Source organism: Geotrypetes seraphini, chromosome 10, assembly GCF_902459505.1.
Source record: "Geotrypetes seraphini chromosome 10, aGeoSer1.1, whole genome shotgun sequence".
NCBI lineage: Eukaryota > Metazoa > Chordata > Amphibia > Gymnophiona > Dermophiidae > Geotrypetes > Geotrypetes seraphini.
In genome coordinates this window covers 91,430,547-91,446,464 of record NC_047093.1, presented here as the reverse complement: position 1 = coordinate 91,446,464, position 15,918 = coordinate 91,430,547, and the positions used below count along the sequence as shown (strand labels likewise).

Sequence of the window (15,918 nt, the reverse complement as noted above, 5' to 3'; positions counted from 1 at the left end):
CACTCTTGGTGCCTTCTTGTCTGCTACTTCGAGGCATTTTCCGAGAACACTCCGACTGCCTTGCCTTCTAGATCTTTCTCCAGTGACCTTAAGGCTAGCCGAATGGCTGTCATTTCCAGAGGATTTATGGACCATTTTCTCTGATAGAGAGACCATCGGCCCTGTACCAGATGCCTGCCACAATGGGCCCCCTGGCATTGGCTGTTAGGATCACCCATGAGCAAATCGGAGCAGGACACCCCTCAATAAGGAGTCTACTAGGAGCCACCAGCACAAGCTGTTCCTCACTTTCTTAGACCACGGAAGCTGCATCTGGAGGGAATGATGTTGGGGGGACCACCTGGAGAAGAGGGACTCCTATAGGGGGTGCATGTGTGCTCTCACCCAGGGAACCACTGCCAGGGAGATGGACTACTTGCATCACTGTCTTATGGCCTCTGCCTGGGACGCAGCCCTGGAGCCAGTCATCCTAAACTAAACTAAACCTTTGGTTTGTATACCGCATCCTCTCCACAATCGTAGAGCTCGGCATGGTTTACAGGAATTGGGATAGAAAATAACTACAATGAAGGGTTAAAGGTCAGAGTAAGAAGAATATTTAGAGGGCATAGTATGCCAGAGATGGAGTAAGTATCACATTTTTGAGAATAACCAGGTTTTTAGATGTTTGCGGAAAAGTTGGAGAGAGCTCAGGTTCCGAAGAGGGGAGGTAAGGTTGTTCCAGAGCTCTGTGATTCTGAAGGAGAGGGAGGTCCCTAGTTTTCCTGCATGGGAAATGCCTCTTAATGAGAGGAAGGATAGTTTTAGTCGGGATTCAGATGAACCTGAATCCCGACTCTGTGCAAATGTGCTGCTACCCCTACCTTGGTAAAAGTGCTTGGCGCCATTGCGAGTCCAAATGGGAATGCTGAGAACTGATATCAGAGGGAAGGCTTCTGGGTCATCCCTGGGAAGCACGTTGAGACTGCTGCCTGCAGCCTTGTGAAGAAACATGTTTGGTTTCCTGGAAGGCAGGAGAAGGAGGACAGGACACAGGTATACACTGCACGAGGGGAGCCTGAACTTGGGACACAGAATGCAGGAAGGGAGGGGCATGAACTTGGGACAAAAGAAGGAGGGAAGAAGGGAGGCACGAATTTGGGACAGAGAATGGAAGTTGAACTTGGTACACAGAATGAAGGGGGCATGAACTTGGGACATAGGATGGAAGGATGGAGGGAAAGAGATGCTGAAGTGGGGAAGGAAATAGAAAGAGAGATTTGTTGAGTATGGGTGTCTGAATGAGAGGGAAAGAGTGCACAGGGGAAAAAGAAGAAAGGAAATTGTTGGGCATAGGAAGGGAGAGATAATTATTGGATATAGTGGTGGGAGAGGTGCATGGGGAAGGGAGAAATGTTGGATGTGGTGGTGGAGAGGGAACAGTGGGACAGATGGAAAGGCATGCAAGAGGGAGTTATGTTGGACATGGAGGGAGGGAATGGAAGGAGAGATGTGGCATAGTGCTGGTGAGGGGTGATAGGAGAAATGTTGGGCATGGGACAGGTGGGGAGGGCCAAAGATGCTGCACAGGGAGACATTTTGCACATGAGTGTGGAGGAGAGAGAGAGGAAGAGATGCCATGCAGAGGTGGGGAGGGAAAAAAAGAGAGAGATTGATCCAGGATAGAAGGGAGTGAGAAAGCTGTACAATGGGAGGGAGAAATGCTGGACCATGGTAGGAGGAACTAATGCACAGCAACTGAAGAATTTGCAGAGACAGGAAAGCAGAAAAAAGAGAAACTAGAACCGACGAGACGTAAATGCCCTTTTTAGGGCTACATAGTTTAATTCTATTTTTAGATAACCTCCCTTTTGTTTTTTCCCTATATGTTCTTTTTTTTGCTTGATAAAATGTAGTTCTATCCTTCTTCCCTTTTTTGTTCCTGTTTTTAAATGTTTTAAATAATGATTATTGTTTTAAAGGTTGTATAGTTACTCCCATATATGTTTTTTAACATAATGCTCACCACCTAGAAGGCCGATTGGGCGGTTTATAAAATTTTTAAATAAACTTGAAACGAACTTGAAATGTGATGGAAAAATAAATCTCTAGACAACAGTGGTTAAAAAAAGCAATTTATTGACTGAAATATGTTAGCTTTGGGAAATGTATATAGCAGATGTTTTTTGTATTGTGTTCAATAGAAAAGGAAATGCATTTCTGGTTTTATTTCTCTATTGTTGAAGTACTTGCTGACCCTAGCTGGTGGGGATCCCCAAGCTGCCAACTGAGAACCTCATCCAAAGGTGGCCAGAACCCCCTTCTACCAAGTGTAGCAATTGCTGGCAGCATCCTTGAGCCACTGAGGAACCAGCATCTATGGATTAGGGATGTTGTGTCTACCTGCCAAGCTTGGTAAAAGGGATTTTGGGCCATTTTCAGAGAGAGTCTTCAGATGATATAGGTTGAGGGTCCTCATCAGCTGGAGTATTTTATTTTATATTTACATTAGAGGCTCTGCCAGAGACCCATTTACAAAGTATGTTCTTCCTAATTAATATTTCCAAATTAATAAAGTATCTTTGCTTATTTGTAAATGGTTTTCTACCAAAGCCTCTAATTCAGTAGCATAATTAAATCAAATAAGCACTTTTGAAGTTTATGGGGACAAGCGGGGACAGAAGAGATTACTTTTGGGGACAAATTTGATTCCAGCAGGGATGGACGGACAGATTTGATTCCATTAGGGACAGGTTTTATTTCTGTCCCCGCACAGCTTCTCTCAGGTCGAGATGTCCCAGAACTACTGGAAACCTCTATAGCAGTGTTTTTCAACCGCTGTTCCGCGGCACACTAGTGTGCCGCGAGATGTTGCCTGGTGTGCCGCAGGGCCGCCGGGCCCGGAGCTTACAGGGGGCCCGAGGCAGGGGCGCCAGTAGCTCGCCAAGGCAAAGTGAGTCGATCACCCAGGACTCACTTTGTCTTGGCGATATAATCCACAGTTCTTCAACCGCCGGTCCGCAGGAAATTTTTGCCGGTCCGCGCAGGACCGGCAAGATTGACTCATTTGAACTTCCTGCCGGTCCGCGCAGGACCGGCAAGATCAGCATCGGAAGCGTGCGCTGGGCCGGAGAGATCTTGGGGAGCCTCCGACAGTGGCTTTCTCCCCTCTCTGCAGCTCTCCTTTACTTCCCAGCGCAGCGATTCACGAAGGCAGCCTCGGGGCTTTTGCTGAGTCGCGGCTGCCTCTGATGATGCAACTTCCTCTTTCCTCAGAGGCGGCGCGATCCAACAAAGGACCCGAGGCTGCCTTCGTGAATCGCTGCGCTGGGAAGTAAGAAGAGCTGCTGGGAGGGGAGAAAACCACTATCAGTCTGGGAAGCTGCTGGGCAGGGGAAAAAAGGGACAGCTGCTACTGGAGAGGGAGAAGGAGAAGGAGAGATGCATCTGGGAGGGGAGGAGGGAAAGGAATCTGGGAAGCTGCTGGGCCAGGAAAAAAAAGGACAGCTGCTACTGGAGAGGGAGAAGGAGAAGGAGAGATGCATCTGGGAGGGGAGGAGGGAAAGGAATCTGGGAAGCTGCTGGGCCAGGAAAAAAAAGGACAGCTGCTACTGGAGAGGGAGAAGAAGGAGAGATGCTTCTGGGAGGGGAGGAGGGAAAGGAATCTGGGAAGCTGCTGGGCAAGGAAAAAAAGGGACAGCTGCTACTGGATAAGGAGAAGAAGGAGAGATGCTTCTGGGAGGGGAGGAGGGAAAGGAATCTGGGAAGCTGCTGGGCTAGGAAAAAAAGGGACAGCTGCTACTGGAGAGGGAGAAGGAGACGGAGAGATGCTTCTGGGAGGGGAGGAGGGAAAGGAATCTGGGAAGCTGCTGGGCAAGGAAAAAAAGGGACAGCTGCTACTGGAGAGGGAGAAGAAGGAGAGATGCTTCTGGGAGGGGAGGAGGGAAAGGAATCTGGGAAGCTGCTGGGCAAGGAAAAAAAAGGGACAGCTGCTACTGGAGAGGGAGACGGAGAGATGCTGCTGGGAGGGGAGGAAGGGAAGAGAGTTACTGCTGGACAGGAGGCTGGGAGAAAGAAAGAAAGGGGGCAGGCAGGGAAACAGAAGGAAAGAAGAGAAACAGAAAAAAAGAAAGAAAGGTCAGGGAGAGAGGAAGAAAAAGTTGGGGGAGGGAATGAGGTGTGGAGGAGAGAAAGCATACAGGCTGATAGAAGGGAAGAAAGATTGGATGCACAGTCAGAAGAAGAAAGTGCAACCAGAAATCACCAGCCTGGCTGGGCGGAACTTCCTCTCCGATTGCAGAATTGACGTCAGGGAGAGCATGCGTCGGCTTTGGGGCCTGTTATCCATTGGTGGGTCCTGTTCCCCGATGGCAGCGGCAGTGGCAGTGGCTTGGGGAACGGCAGGGAGAAAGAAAGAAAGGGGGCAGGCAGGGAAACAGAAGGAAAGAAGAGAAACAGAAAAAAAGAAAGAAAGGTCAGGGAGAGAGGAAGAAAAAGTTGGGGGAGGGAATGAGGTGTGGAGGAGAGAAAGCATACAGGCTGATAGAAGGGAAGAAAGATTGGATGCACAGTCAGAAGAAGAAAGTGCAACCAGAAATCACCAGACAAGGTAGGAAAAATGATTTTATTTTAAATTTAGCAAAGTGGAGGCAGTATTACCACAGTTTTCAAAGGAATTTGCCCAAATAACTTAATAGTTAACTGGGTAAATTCCCAGAGATGAAAACTTCCCTTCACTTACTATGCACAGTTCTGAATTTATATCTGCTGTCTATATTTTACAATATGGTCACCTTTTACTAAACCGCAATAGTGGTTTTTAGCGCAGGGAGCCTATGAGCGTCAAGAGCAGTGCTGGGCATTCAGCGCAGCTCCCTGCGCTAAAAACTGCTATTGTGGTTTAATAAAAAGGATGGAGGGTATATTTGTCTATTTTTGTATGCTATAAAAACCAAATACAGAGAGAGACTGAGAGCTGTTGACGAAGAGCTACGTGTGTGTCTTTCTTCTATTCCAGCCAGAATATCAGCTTTGTGTTCAGCCAAACAGGCCCAGGTTTCACACTGAATAAAGTATTTTATAATTTTTATTTCATAATAAAGTAATTATAAAATACTTTCTTTGTGTTTATTTGATTCCTATTCAAGAGAATTACTTTATATATAGTCAATATAGGCAGAGAGTTAAATTTTTTAACATTTTCTAATGGTGGTGTGCCTCGTGATTTTTTTCATGAAACAAGTGTGCCTTTGCCCAAAAAAGGTTGAAAAACACTGCTCTATAGCACCTAAAGCCTTAAAAAAAGATTACATAAAATCTGAAAATAAGAAATTTAAACAGAGCAGATGAAGATAAAAGCCACCTTTTTAGCAGGCTTGTAGAAGGAAAAAACAGAGGAGGAGGACCGTGCCCGGGAGGGGAAGTTAAAAATGTAGATGATGCCTTTCCAGAGGTTCAAGACTCATGTGCTTTTTGCACTGGAATATACCATAATAACTGTAGCTATGTTACTCCTGCTTTTAAAAAGCCGTAGCGTGGCTTTTAGCACCAGCTGTAACAGTAACAGGTCCAATGCTCATATGAATTCTATGGCTGACACTAAAAAACGTACATTTTTGTAAAGGGGGGAGGGGGAAATTAATGCCTTTTCTGGCTGTTAATGTTTGCTTTCTCTTTCCAGGGTGAAAAAGGCATTATAGGGTACCGAGGACCTCAAGGAGATGATGGTCTAAAGGTGAGGTAGTGGGTTGTTTTTTTTGCATATCCTGTAGTTCCTTTCTCGTTCATTCTTCTTATTGCAATGCTCACTCATCCTTCTTAATTCCGGTTTTCAGGGCAGGCAAGGACCTATAGGTGTACCTGGCAAGCCAGGACTTAAAGGTGAACAGGTAAAGATTTCATCCTTCTTTCAACACTAAGGTCTTCCCAAAGGGGGGGAGTACTAATTAAGCTATCTGGATTGATGGAGAGAAGGTGAAATATTAATATGTGCTATTTTGTTTTACAGGGCAATATTGGTTCTCTTGGTTTGCAGGGCTTGCCGGGGTTACCAGGCATGCCTGTAAGTGACTGCATGTCCCACATGTTCCTGAATTTTTACACAAGCATGCATGAATATAGAAAAGGAGAAGGATAGGTCCAAGCTGAAGAAACGTGATCTAGAATTACAATTCCTAGAAGAATTATGCATAGAAAAATTTAGAATTCTGTGTGCACTTTAATGTTTTACTCTCTATATTTATCAAAATACGTATAGTATAACCACTGTCATTGAATAGTAATGAAACTTCTAAACTGAATGTAAAAGCTGGAAAAAAATTGGTGCTGTCTACAATTCCTCATGACCTCCACAGATGGTCAATAAAAATACATCCTAAAACTAGTTACCCTAGCAGCATATAACATAATCAGAAAAGTAGTATATAATACTGCTCATACTGGACAATACATATCAGTATTAGAGGCCCAACACACTTGAAGGGCTCTGGCCTCAGAATCGGAGCCTACGCACAGCAGTGAATCACAAACTGAGAAGGTCCGCGTAGTTTATACAGCTCCTGCTCCAATCATTGGCCAGTAGTTTAATCTTTTTTTGGAAAATTTTTTTAAAGCAATTTAATAAAGCTAAAACCCTTACAACTTTAAAGGGATATTGTGCATATGTAGTAGCCAGGATTTGAAAAAATGTGAGACCAAAAGGACTTATCTCAGAACTTGACTTGTCTTTATAGCATGTTCAGTCACCAGTGTCTAATAAAAATACATGACATCCAGAATCTCTAACTGTAAGGCTATTGGTCATATCTCCCCTTCCCCCCTCCCCCCCATTACTACCTCTCCTTAATTCATCACTCTCTCCTACCTAACACATCCCCCTTTCAACATTCCTTCTCAGCTTCTTTCCTCCCCCTTCACGTTACCTTTCTACAACCCACATTACAGTCTCCTATCCCACACAACTCTTCCAGTGTGCAATCATTGAAAATCATGTGAAAACAGCACAAGACTTTTCCTGCATCTTAATTGTACACTGGAAGAGTCACGTGATGCAAAAGGGCAGAGGCAGGAACTGAATTTCAATCAGGACTCCATCTCCACACCTTAAGGCAAAATTTGTGCTGGGGAGAGGAGAAATTTTGTGCAAATTCTGCAGTGTGCATTTGCACAGAATTCCACCATAGTTGTCCCCACCCCCCACCGAGTAACTTAGTTTTGAATGTTCTTTGGAATGTAGAAATAATAAATTAGACAAGAGGTGTAGTTCATCTATTAACTTTCTGCTGCCTAGGTCTATAATTTTAACTGTTTCACTTTCTCTTTCTCCTAGGGGTTGTTTGGCATGAAGGTAACAACTCTATCCTTCCATGTGTGTCTGTCTTATCCGTTAGAGAATGACACGGTGGCTGTTACCCGCGGTAAGCCGCGGGTAAACCGCTGAAATGGTGGGGAAAAAAGTGTTCATTGTGGCTACGGGGACAAGGCCATTCACCACCCCGTGGAGTTAAGGGAGGGAATGCACGCAGTCACCGATTGCGCTCCCTCTCTACTTACTGATCGCTGCCGCCTGATTGCCGCCACCGCCCCGTCCGAGCATCTCCCTTACTCCCTCCCTGCCCCTTACCTTCGTGGTGAGCGATTTCTAAATTTCCTTTTTACGAGCAGCCGGAGCATTGAAGTTGCATGTGGCTGCTGTAAGGGGGGTAATCTCTGATGCAACCAGAAGTTGCATTAGAGACGACCTTTCCTGCAGCCACACGCAACTTCAACACTCTGGCTGCTCGTAGGAAGGAAATTTAGAAATCGCCTGCCACAAAGGTAAGGGGCAGGGAGGGAGAAAGGGAGGAAAGGTGGGGTGGAGGGGGACAGACGCTGAAGGGAACTGGGGAAGGTGGGGTGGGGAGGAACAGACGCTGAAGGGCACTGGGGAAGGGAGGGGGGAGGTGCTTAAGGGAAATGGGGAACAGAGAGTGGGAGAAAGACGCTGGAGGGAAGATAGAGATGCCAGACTATGGGGGGGAGCGGAGGGAAGAATATGGATAACAGACTAATTAAGGGGGGGTGGAGGGAGAAATGGAAGGGAGAGGCACAGTAACAGAACAAATGGAAGATGCAGAGAGAAGGCAGACAGTGGATGGAAGGAATGAGGAGAAGATTAGGAAGGCAGAAATCAGACAACAAAGGTAGAAGAAAAAATTTCTTTTTTTTTTTCCTTTAGGATAAAGTAGTATATTAGTTGTGTTGATAAAAATTTATAAACAAAGTCCTGCCAGCTGAACATCTCTAGTTCAGCAGGGAACTTTGATTTATAAGGAAGGAATATGCTAAATATTGCAGTACTGAGGTTTGTATGGATGCTGCAGGGACAGTGGGACAAATTTTTTCCCCATATCATTCTTTATTATCCATACCTGCCAGGATGTTACAGTATTTGTTTTGGTCCATGCCAGCTGCCTATAATTCTACAACCTATTGTTCACTGTGCCACCTACTACTCTCTCAGCTTAGGCTGAATCATGAAATGATTCTCCTATTTTGGTCTCTCTCTTTGTAGGGATTCAAAGGCTTTGAAGGTGTTCAAGGTTCCAAGGGGAAGCTAGGAATGCCTGTGAGTAAACCACAATATCTCCTTAATCCCCCCATCTTTGTTATTTTAACTTTCAAAAGTAAATTGTGAGAGCTATTGCCTGTGTATCACAATTAAAATAATATATTAGTAGTTCAGCAAATGACAAATACTTAACACCAATTTGCCTCAGTTACAATGGCAGCCATCCTAAGAGACTGAAAGACAGTCTCTCTCAGGATGCAAGAGATGCAGCTCAGTCTGTGAAAACAGGAGCCATTTTTAGAAAGTACTGGCCTGCTTTATCTGTACATAATTGATTTGTAGATAACAAATTGCAAATAGCTGATAGTAGGAATAAGAATTGGAAGAAAATTATTTAGCTGAGATATAAGTGTGTGCAATTTATGTTGGAGGGAGATTCTGTTATATAAACAAAAAAAGGAGGGGGGGGGGAGTTCCACAAGGTCTCTCAAAAGAATGAAACTTTGATAAGACATCCACCCAAGGGTACTAAAAGTGTTGAGAAACGAAATAGCAGAAACTTTTCGCAAAATATGTAACCTTTCCTTAGAAACAGGGGAGATCCCAGAGGACTGGAAAATAGCAAATGTCACGCCCATCTTCAAGAAAGGATCAAGGGGTGACCCGGGAAACTACAGGCCGGTGAGTTTGACCTCGGTTCCGGGAAAGATGATGGAAGCATTGATTAAGGACACCATTTGCGGCCACATAGAAAACAATGGGCAGCTGAAGGCAAGCTAGCACGGCTTCTGCAAGGGAAGGTCATGCCTCACGAACTTGCTGTACTTCTTTGAGGGAATAAACAGCCAGATGGATAAAGGGGAATCCATTGACATCATTTACCTTGACTTCCAAAAAGCCTTCAACAAGGTACCCCATGAACGGCTGCTAAAGAAGCTGTGGAACCACGGGGTGCAAGGGATATCCACCGATGGATCAAACACTGGCTGGCAGGCAGGAAACAAAGGGTTGAAGTAAAGGGCCATTACTCAGAATGGCAATGGGTCACGAGTGGAGTCCCACAGGGGTCGGTGCTGGGACCGCTGCTGTTCAATATATTTATTAACGACTTGGAGACAGGGACGAACTGTGAGGTCATTAAATTTGCGGACGACACCAAACTCTACAGCAGGGTTAGAACCAAGGAAGACTGTGAAGACCTGCAAAGGGACTTAACGAGATTAGAAGACTGGGCAAGAAAATGGCAAATGAGTTTTAACACTGATAAATGCAAAGTCATGCATGTAGGGAAAAAGAACCCGATGTTCAACTATAAAATGGGGGGATCGTTGCTGGGGGTGAGCAAATTTGAAAGAGACCTGGGGGTGATGGTGGACACAACATTGAAAGCATCAGCACAGTGTGCGACAGCCTCAAAGAAAGCGAACAGAATGTTGGGTATCATCAAAAAGGGTATCACGACCAGGACGAAGGAAGTCATTTTGCCGCTATATCGGGCGATGGTGCGCCCACATCTGGAGTACTGTGTCCAGTACTGGTCGCCATACCTCAAAAAGGACATGGCAGTACTTGAGGGAGTCCAGAGAAGAGCGATAAAGCTGATAAAAGGTATGGAAAACTCACACGCTGACAGATTGGAAATGCTGGGGCTATTCTCCCTGGAAAAGCGGAGACTTAGAGGAGACATGATAGAAACCTTCAAAATCATGAAGGGCATAGAGAAGGTAGACAGGGACAAATTCTTCAGGCTGTGGGGAGCCACAAGTACAAGGGGGCACTCAGAGAAATTGAAAAAGGACAGGTTTAGAACAAATGCTAGGAAGTTCTTTTTCACTCAGAGGGTGGTGGACACATGGAACGCACTCCCGGAGGCTGTGATAGGCCAGAGCACACTACAGGGGTTCAAGGAGGGTCTAGATAGGTTCCTAAAAGAAAAGGGGATTGAGGGGTACAAATAGAAGCAGAGGTAGGTTATAGGATTAGTCAGAAACCACTTCACAGGTCATGGACCTGATGGGCCGCCGCGGGAGCGGACCGCTGGGGGCGATGGATCTCTGGTCTGACCCAGTGGAGGCAACTTCTTATGTTCTTATATACATAGACTCAACACGGCCGTGTTTCAGCAAGAATGCCTATGGCAGGAGTCAACCTTAATTATATTTCTAAAATATCACAAATTCTACCAAGAACTCTATTGCTAGAGACCAGTGTGGTTTCTTTTCCCACTCCTTTGATTGTTTGGAGATTCTGTTATATGCCATTATCTGTCCTTATAAGAATGTAAAGGGTCTGTTTCTCCAGGGAAACTAGGCACATTAACACTTGCTCCAAAGTATGTGTATTTAATAACTATGAACTTGATAACAGTGAATTTACAATGTGATTGATGCCTTAGTTAACTGGCATTGGGTCTAAAGTGCAGTCAATACTGTTTTGTTTGTAGGGTCCCCCTGGTCCTCCAGGGCCCCCTGGCCATCCGTTGAACATCACTGTGGAAGTGCTGAAGGTAAAGTCAACAGGGACTAGAGCTGAACAACTTGTACTAATGCCAGTGAAGATCACTGAAAAGGAAGAGAGAAATTCTCAGTCAGTTTTACATTTATTTAAAAAATAAAATTATAAATGTTTTAAGGTGTTGAAGACAGGAGAAGACACAGGAGGAGAAACACAGGTAATTTCCTTATGGAATTGGGGCTGTTGAATCCTCTGCTTAATTTGAACAATTGAGCTCCTACTAGGGTTGTGAATTAGAGTTTTCTGCCAGCTTGGATGTTTTTTCAATGGTCAAGAGAACTTGCCAACAGACACCCCACCTTAGTTAGCAGATATAAAAGCTGTTTTTTGTCCTTTACATTGTAGCTTCCTCTCTGTCCTTTACTTTGCCCTCCCCTTTCCCCTCTCCCCAGTCCTCTCAGTAATTGCCTTGGACAGACTGCCTCTATGGTATCCTCCCTCCTGCGATGCAATTTCCTATTTCCATGTGCACAGGACACTAGAGTAGGGGATTCCTAGCCACATGGGCATAGTTTGACTGTTTCATTTTAGGAGGTGGGGGGCACATTATATTTGCATACATGCATCTCATGCATATTCATTATGATTATTCCAAACAGAAACAAATAGGAAGTCAATATATCAAAACAATGAGGATTTTACTCGTATGTATATACATGAGTATGTATGTATATACTATATACATATACAAATATATAACTTTTTTTAACTTTAAGTTAGCCAACAATTGAAAATTTATTCACATGAACTCGCAAAAGAAAAGCACACTCTTGTCATTTACATTCCCTAAGCCTACCACCACCTTTGCCTTTTCTCCTTCTCCAAAGTCCAGCTCTTCCTTCCTTCCTCTCTCCTTACCCAGCACTTCTTTCCTTCCTCCTAATGTGGATCTTAGAAATATAAAGGCTCTAGATGTAGAAATGCAGTATTGGGGAGGCCAAATAAGACAGTGATAACAAGTAGTTTAATACCTGCCAAAGTAATATCTTCAGATGGGTTAGTTCTATGAGTTCCATTCCCTTGCCTCATACAAAATAAGGAATCACATAAAACAAGCAAACAAAACTGAAATGGAGATCCCCTTCCCCTCTGCCAAAGAAAGCCAAATTCTATAAGCAGTGCAATTCTGGTAAAAAATAAAACAAAACAAAAAACCAGAAATGCATTTTCTCCTGTATTGTGCCAAAATACAGAAATTGCTAACACATACATTTCTCAAAACAGACACATTATCTCTTATTGATTTGTGGTTCCTTTTTTCATACTTGATGAAGCTGCATGTGTGTGTGTGACCAAGGTGCAGTATTCTGCTAGCATGTTAGGGCATGGTATGCTATTTATATGCTGCCTTTTCACAGATAAAGTTGTTGTTAGAGTTAGTGCTATTATAATATACAGGCAGTCCCTGGGTTAAGAACGAGTTCTGTTTTTTTAACCTATTTTTAAGTTGAATTTGTAGGTAACTTGGATCCTGTATAGTACACAGTCTATAAAAACATTAAAGAACATTAAACATTAAAGAAGCAATCCTCAAAATAAAGTACTGTAGTTTAAACAGAAAGAAAAGATAGGTTTACACTTTTGTTCATCAGTTCCACTGTTCCCTTTCCACCACATCCAACATTTCTCCCTCTCATCTCTCTCTTCCCCATGCATCTGTACCTCACACCTTTCCCATCACCATGTCCAATCTTCTTCCTTTCTCCCTCCCTATGACCAACAATTTATCTTTCTTCATTTCCCCATATGCACCATCTGCCTTTCCCTCTCACTCATCCATGTCCAACAATTCTTCCTTTTTATTCCTTCCCCATCTCAGCATCACTTTCACCCACTCCTTCCATTCTTCCATCTTGTACCAAGTCCATGTTCCCTTCCCTCCCTCCCTCGTGTCCCAAGTTCATGCTCCCTCCCTCCTTCCATCCTTCATCTGAAATTTGTGCTCCCTCCCTTTCTTTGTCCCAACGCGACCCCTCTTCCTCTCTTCCTATCCCAACGCAACCCTTCTCCTCCCTTCCATGTCGCAACATGACCCTCATCCTTCCCATTCTGCGTCCCAAATTTGTGCCTTCCTCCCTCAGGTGTTTAGCTCCTTTGGCTGGCTCCCTCCTCCCAGTCACACTCCATGGCCACGGTTCCTACACATCAGAGGGAAAGCTTCTGAGTCGGCCACTGGGAGGAGGCAGCTAGCCAATGGAGGTAAATACCACAGGAGGCAACGAATTTGGGATGCAGGACGGAGGAAAAGATAATGAGGAAAGCCTTGGCACACAGAAGAGAGGAGGGTCGCATTTGGACAGGAAGGGAAGAAGAGGGGGCATGTTGGTACAGGAAGGGAGAGGCAGGACCCTGGTTCATAAGTATGAGTCCAGCATAAATCAAAAGTTCTTAACCCGGGGACTGCCTGTATTAAGGTTCTGAGTGTGTGTTAGCACAAGTTTCTGCACAGTATTTTCCAATGGAAAGATTGTGTGTTGACCTTACTGAAGGTGATATCAAAATGTTTTATTTCGTAATCCCTACCTGATGTTATGACAATGATAGAACATATGTACACATGTTTATTTTCTTCTGAGATTGTAACCCTACTTCAGACAGCTGCTTGTAGAGGGGCTGGGCAAATTTTTCTATCAAAAGGCTAGCAACACTAGCCTCAACATGCAACTGCTCTTCTCCCCCCATTGTGCCAGGGGAGGGGAATAGGGTAGCCTAGGTGGGGGGGAGACAGTGCTGAGAATGAGAACTCACAAAAAGAACTGTGAGTATGTGAAAAAGAGAGATGGGGGGAGGGACAGAGGGAAAGAGTGTAGGTGAGCTTGAGCTGGGAAAAGTCAAATCTGACATTCACCTCAGTTATAATCTGTTTCTTCACAGAGGCTGATTTATTCAACAGATAAACTGAATCATGACATGGTATGGGCCATCCTCAACAATCTAGGTCATGAATTAAAGCTTCTGGTTGACCATCCAAATGGAACAAAAGAAAATCCAGCTACCACATGTCAGGAACTTCACCTGGCCTGGCCACTTCTGCCTGATGGTAAGGAAAATTCATCTAAGTAATCTAGATGGCAAAGATAGTATATCTTTTATAGAACTATCATTGAAATATTGTTGAGCAGTATGTCAAATACATTTGAAATTTGATTTTCTGATCACAGTTCTATATGGTAAAAAAGAAAATATGCCCTGGATCTATATTCTGTATATATTCCATCCTATAAGATTCTCTTCGGCACAATATAAGTTATGGTGATAACATATAAGTTGCATAGCATGTAACTTGAAACAGAATCGATAAAGAAATTTCCTGACTACTCCTTAAAGGAGGAGTGGGAACAAACAGGATAAAGCACACATTTTCTCCTTCTACTCCAGGCCTGTACAACTCCGGTCCTCGAGGGCCGAATCCAGTTGGGTTTTCCCCAGTGAATTTTCATGAGATCTATCTGCCTGCACTGCTTCCATTGTATGCATATTGATCTCATGCATATTCACTTGGGAAATCCTGAAAACCTGGCCTGGCGAGGGCCGAAGTTGTGCAGGCCTGTTCTACTCCTTACTTGCTATTGCTCTGTTCTAGGTTTTTACTACATTGACCCCAATCAAGGCAACCCTGAAGACAGTCTGCATGTCTTCTGCAACTTCACAGCAGGTGGAGAAACATGCATTTCACCACTGCAAAACCAAGTAAGGTGACTTAATAATTGTCTTTTTGGGTTATGGAAAAGTGGAAAGCATCAATGTTTTTATTTTTTTAATTAATCTTTTCTTTAGGTTCCTATTCAAGGTTGGCTGAAGGCTTACACTTCTGAAGGCATCTTTGAATGGTTCAGCTCCCTTCCTGGGGGTTTCCTAGTAAGTGCTTCCATTCTTTTTTTTTTGGGAGGGGGGAGTGGAAGGGGGGCCTACCCTACAGCCCCAAAGTAGCTTTTTTATTTTTTGCCTTAACAGTTTGAATATGCTGGTTCCAGCATTGTGCAACTGCGCTTTCTGAAGCTACACAGTACCTATGCTAATCAAAAGGTGTCATATTCATGCCAACCAGATCCAGTATCTGGAAAAAAACAGCCTGCGAAAGAGGTGAAATTTTTAGCCGACACCAGAGAACATAGTTATCTAGCCTCTTTGGAAGGTTGTGTGGTAAGAAGGCATTTTACTTACCATTTCCAATAGTAAGCTATATATCATCTTTGTCCATTATAGATTAGATACTGATCCTAATGTTTCCTTCTGCTTTTACAGCTGGACAATGAATCTGTGCTCACAGATACCATCTTTCAGTTCTCCACAGATGACTTGACACTGTTGCCCCTACGGGACCTGGCTGTATTTCACAATGGTGATACCTTACACCAGTTTGGCTTCACAATTGGACCTGCTTGTTTTAGTTGAAGCCTCTCTTGAAGGAAAAAAACTGCAAACTGACTTATTTATAAAAGTCTTACTGGAACAGCCCTCATGTCCTGGGATCAAATGGACACCCACAATTAATAAATCTACTCAGGTTAAAATAGTGTGTTTCCTTTACAGAAAGGGAGGGGATTATCTATGTAGACCTAGAATTTTTCAATGCTGCTACTTGCCCTTCATCAAACGATGTCAATACCTTTTTGATGCTTCATCAGTGAGACAGGGAAAACTTCAGCCAGTCAATTTGTTCCACATCCATTCACCAAGTTAGGGATAGGCTCCACCTTCAGTAGGGGTGGAAGCTGAAGCAAAGAGTTCCAGAAGGCAGTTTTGGAGTGAAAGCAGAAGTAATGAATGAGTAGTTAAAATTACAAGCTATGATGGGGGTGGTGGTTGCTTCTTTAAACTTCTCATAAGGCAACAGAGGGAGGGATAGCTCCAGTAGAGGTAAATGCAAAAGATTA

The 15,918-nt window shown here is 44.0% G+C and overlaps 1 protein-coding gene across 2 annotated transcripts in view; it reads left to right on the top strand.

Moving 5' to 3' along the window:
- Nucleotides 1-15,541, top strand: part of LOC117367932 (collagen alpha-1(I) chain-like) — a 539,431-nt gene extending 523,890 nt beyond the window's left edge. For both annotated transcript variants that reach the window (XM_033961051.1, XM_033961050.1), the window contains exons 57-67: nucleotides 5,660-5,713; nucleotides 5,814-5,867; nucleotides 5,987-6,040; nucleotides 7,307-7,324; nucleotides 8,531-8,584; nucleotides 10,971-11,033; nucleotides 13,916-14,081; nucleotides 14,625-14,731; nucleotides 14,819-14,899; nucleotides 14,996-15,184; nucleotides 15,287-15,541. In XM_033961051.1, the coding sequence (XP_033816942.1) occupies nucleotides 5,660-5,713; nucleotides 5,814-5,867; nucleotides 5,987-6,040; nucleotides 7,307-7,324; nucleotides 8,531-8,584; nucleotides 10,971-11,033; nucleotides 13,916-14,081; nucleotides 14,625-14,731; nucleotides 14,819-14,899; nucleotides 14,996-15,184; nucleotides 15,287-15,436 (990 nt within the window). In that variant the 3' untranslated portion in view covers nucleotides 15,437-15,541. The remainder of the gene's footprint in view (nucleotides 1-5,659; nucleotides 5,714-5,813; nucleotides 5,868-5,986; nucleotides 6,041-7,306; nucleotides 7,325-8,530; nucleotides 8,585-10,970; nucleotides 11,034-13,915; nucleotides 14,082-14,624; nucleotides 14,732-14,818; nucleotides 14,900-14,995; nucleotides 15,185-15,286) is intronic.
- Nucleotides 15,542-15,918: the final 377 nt, after the last annotated feature.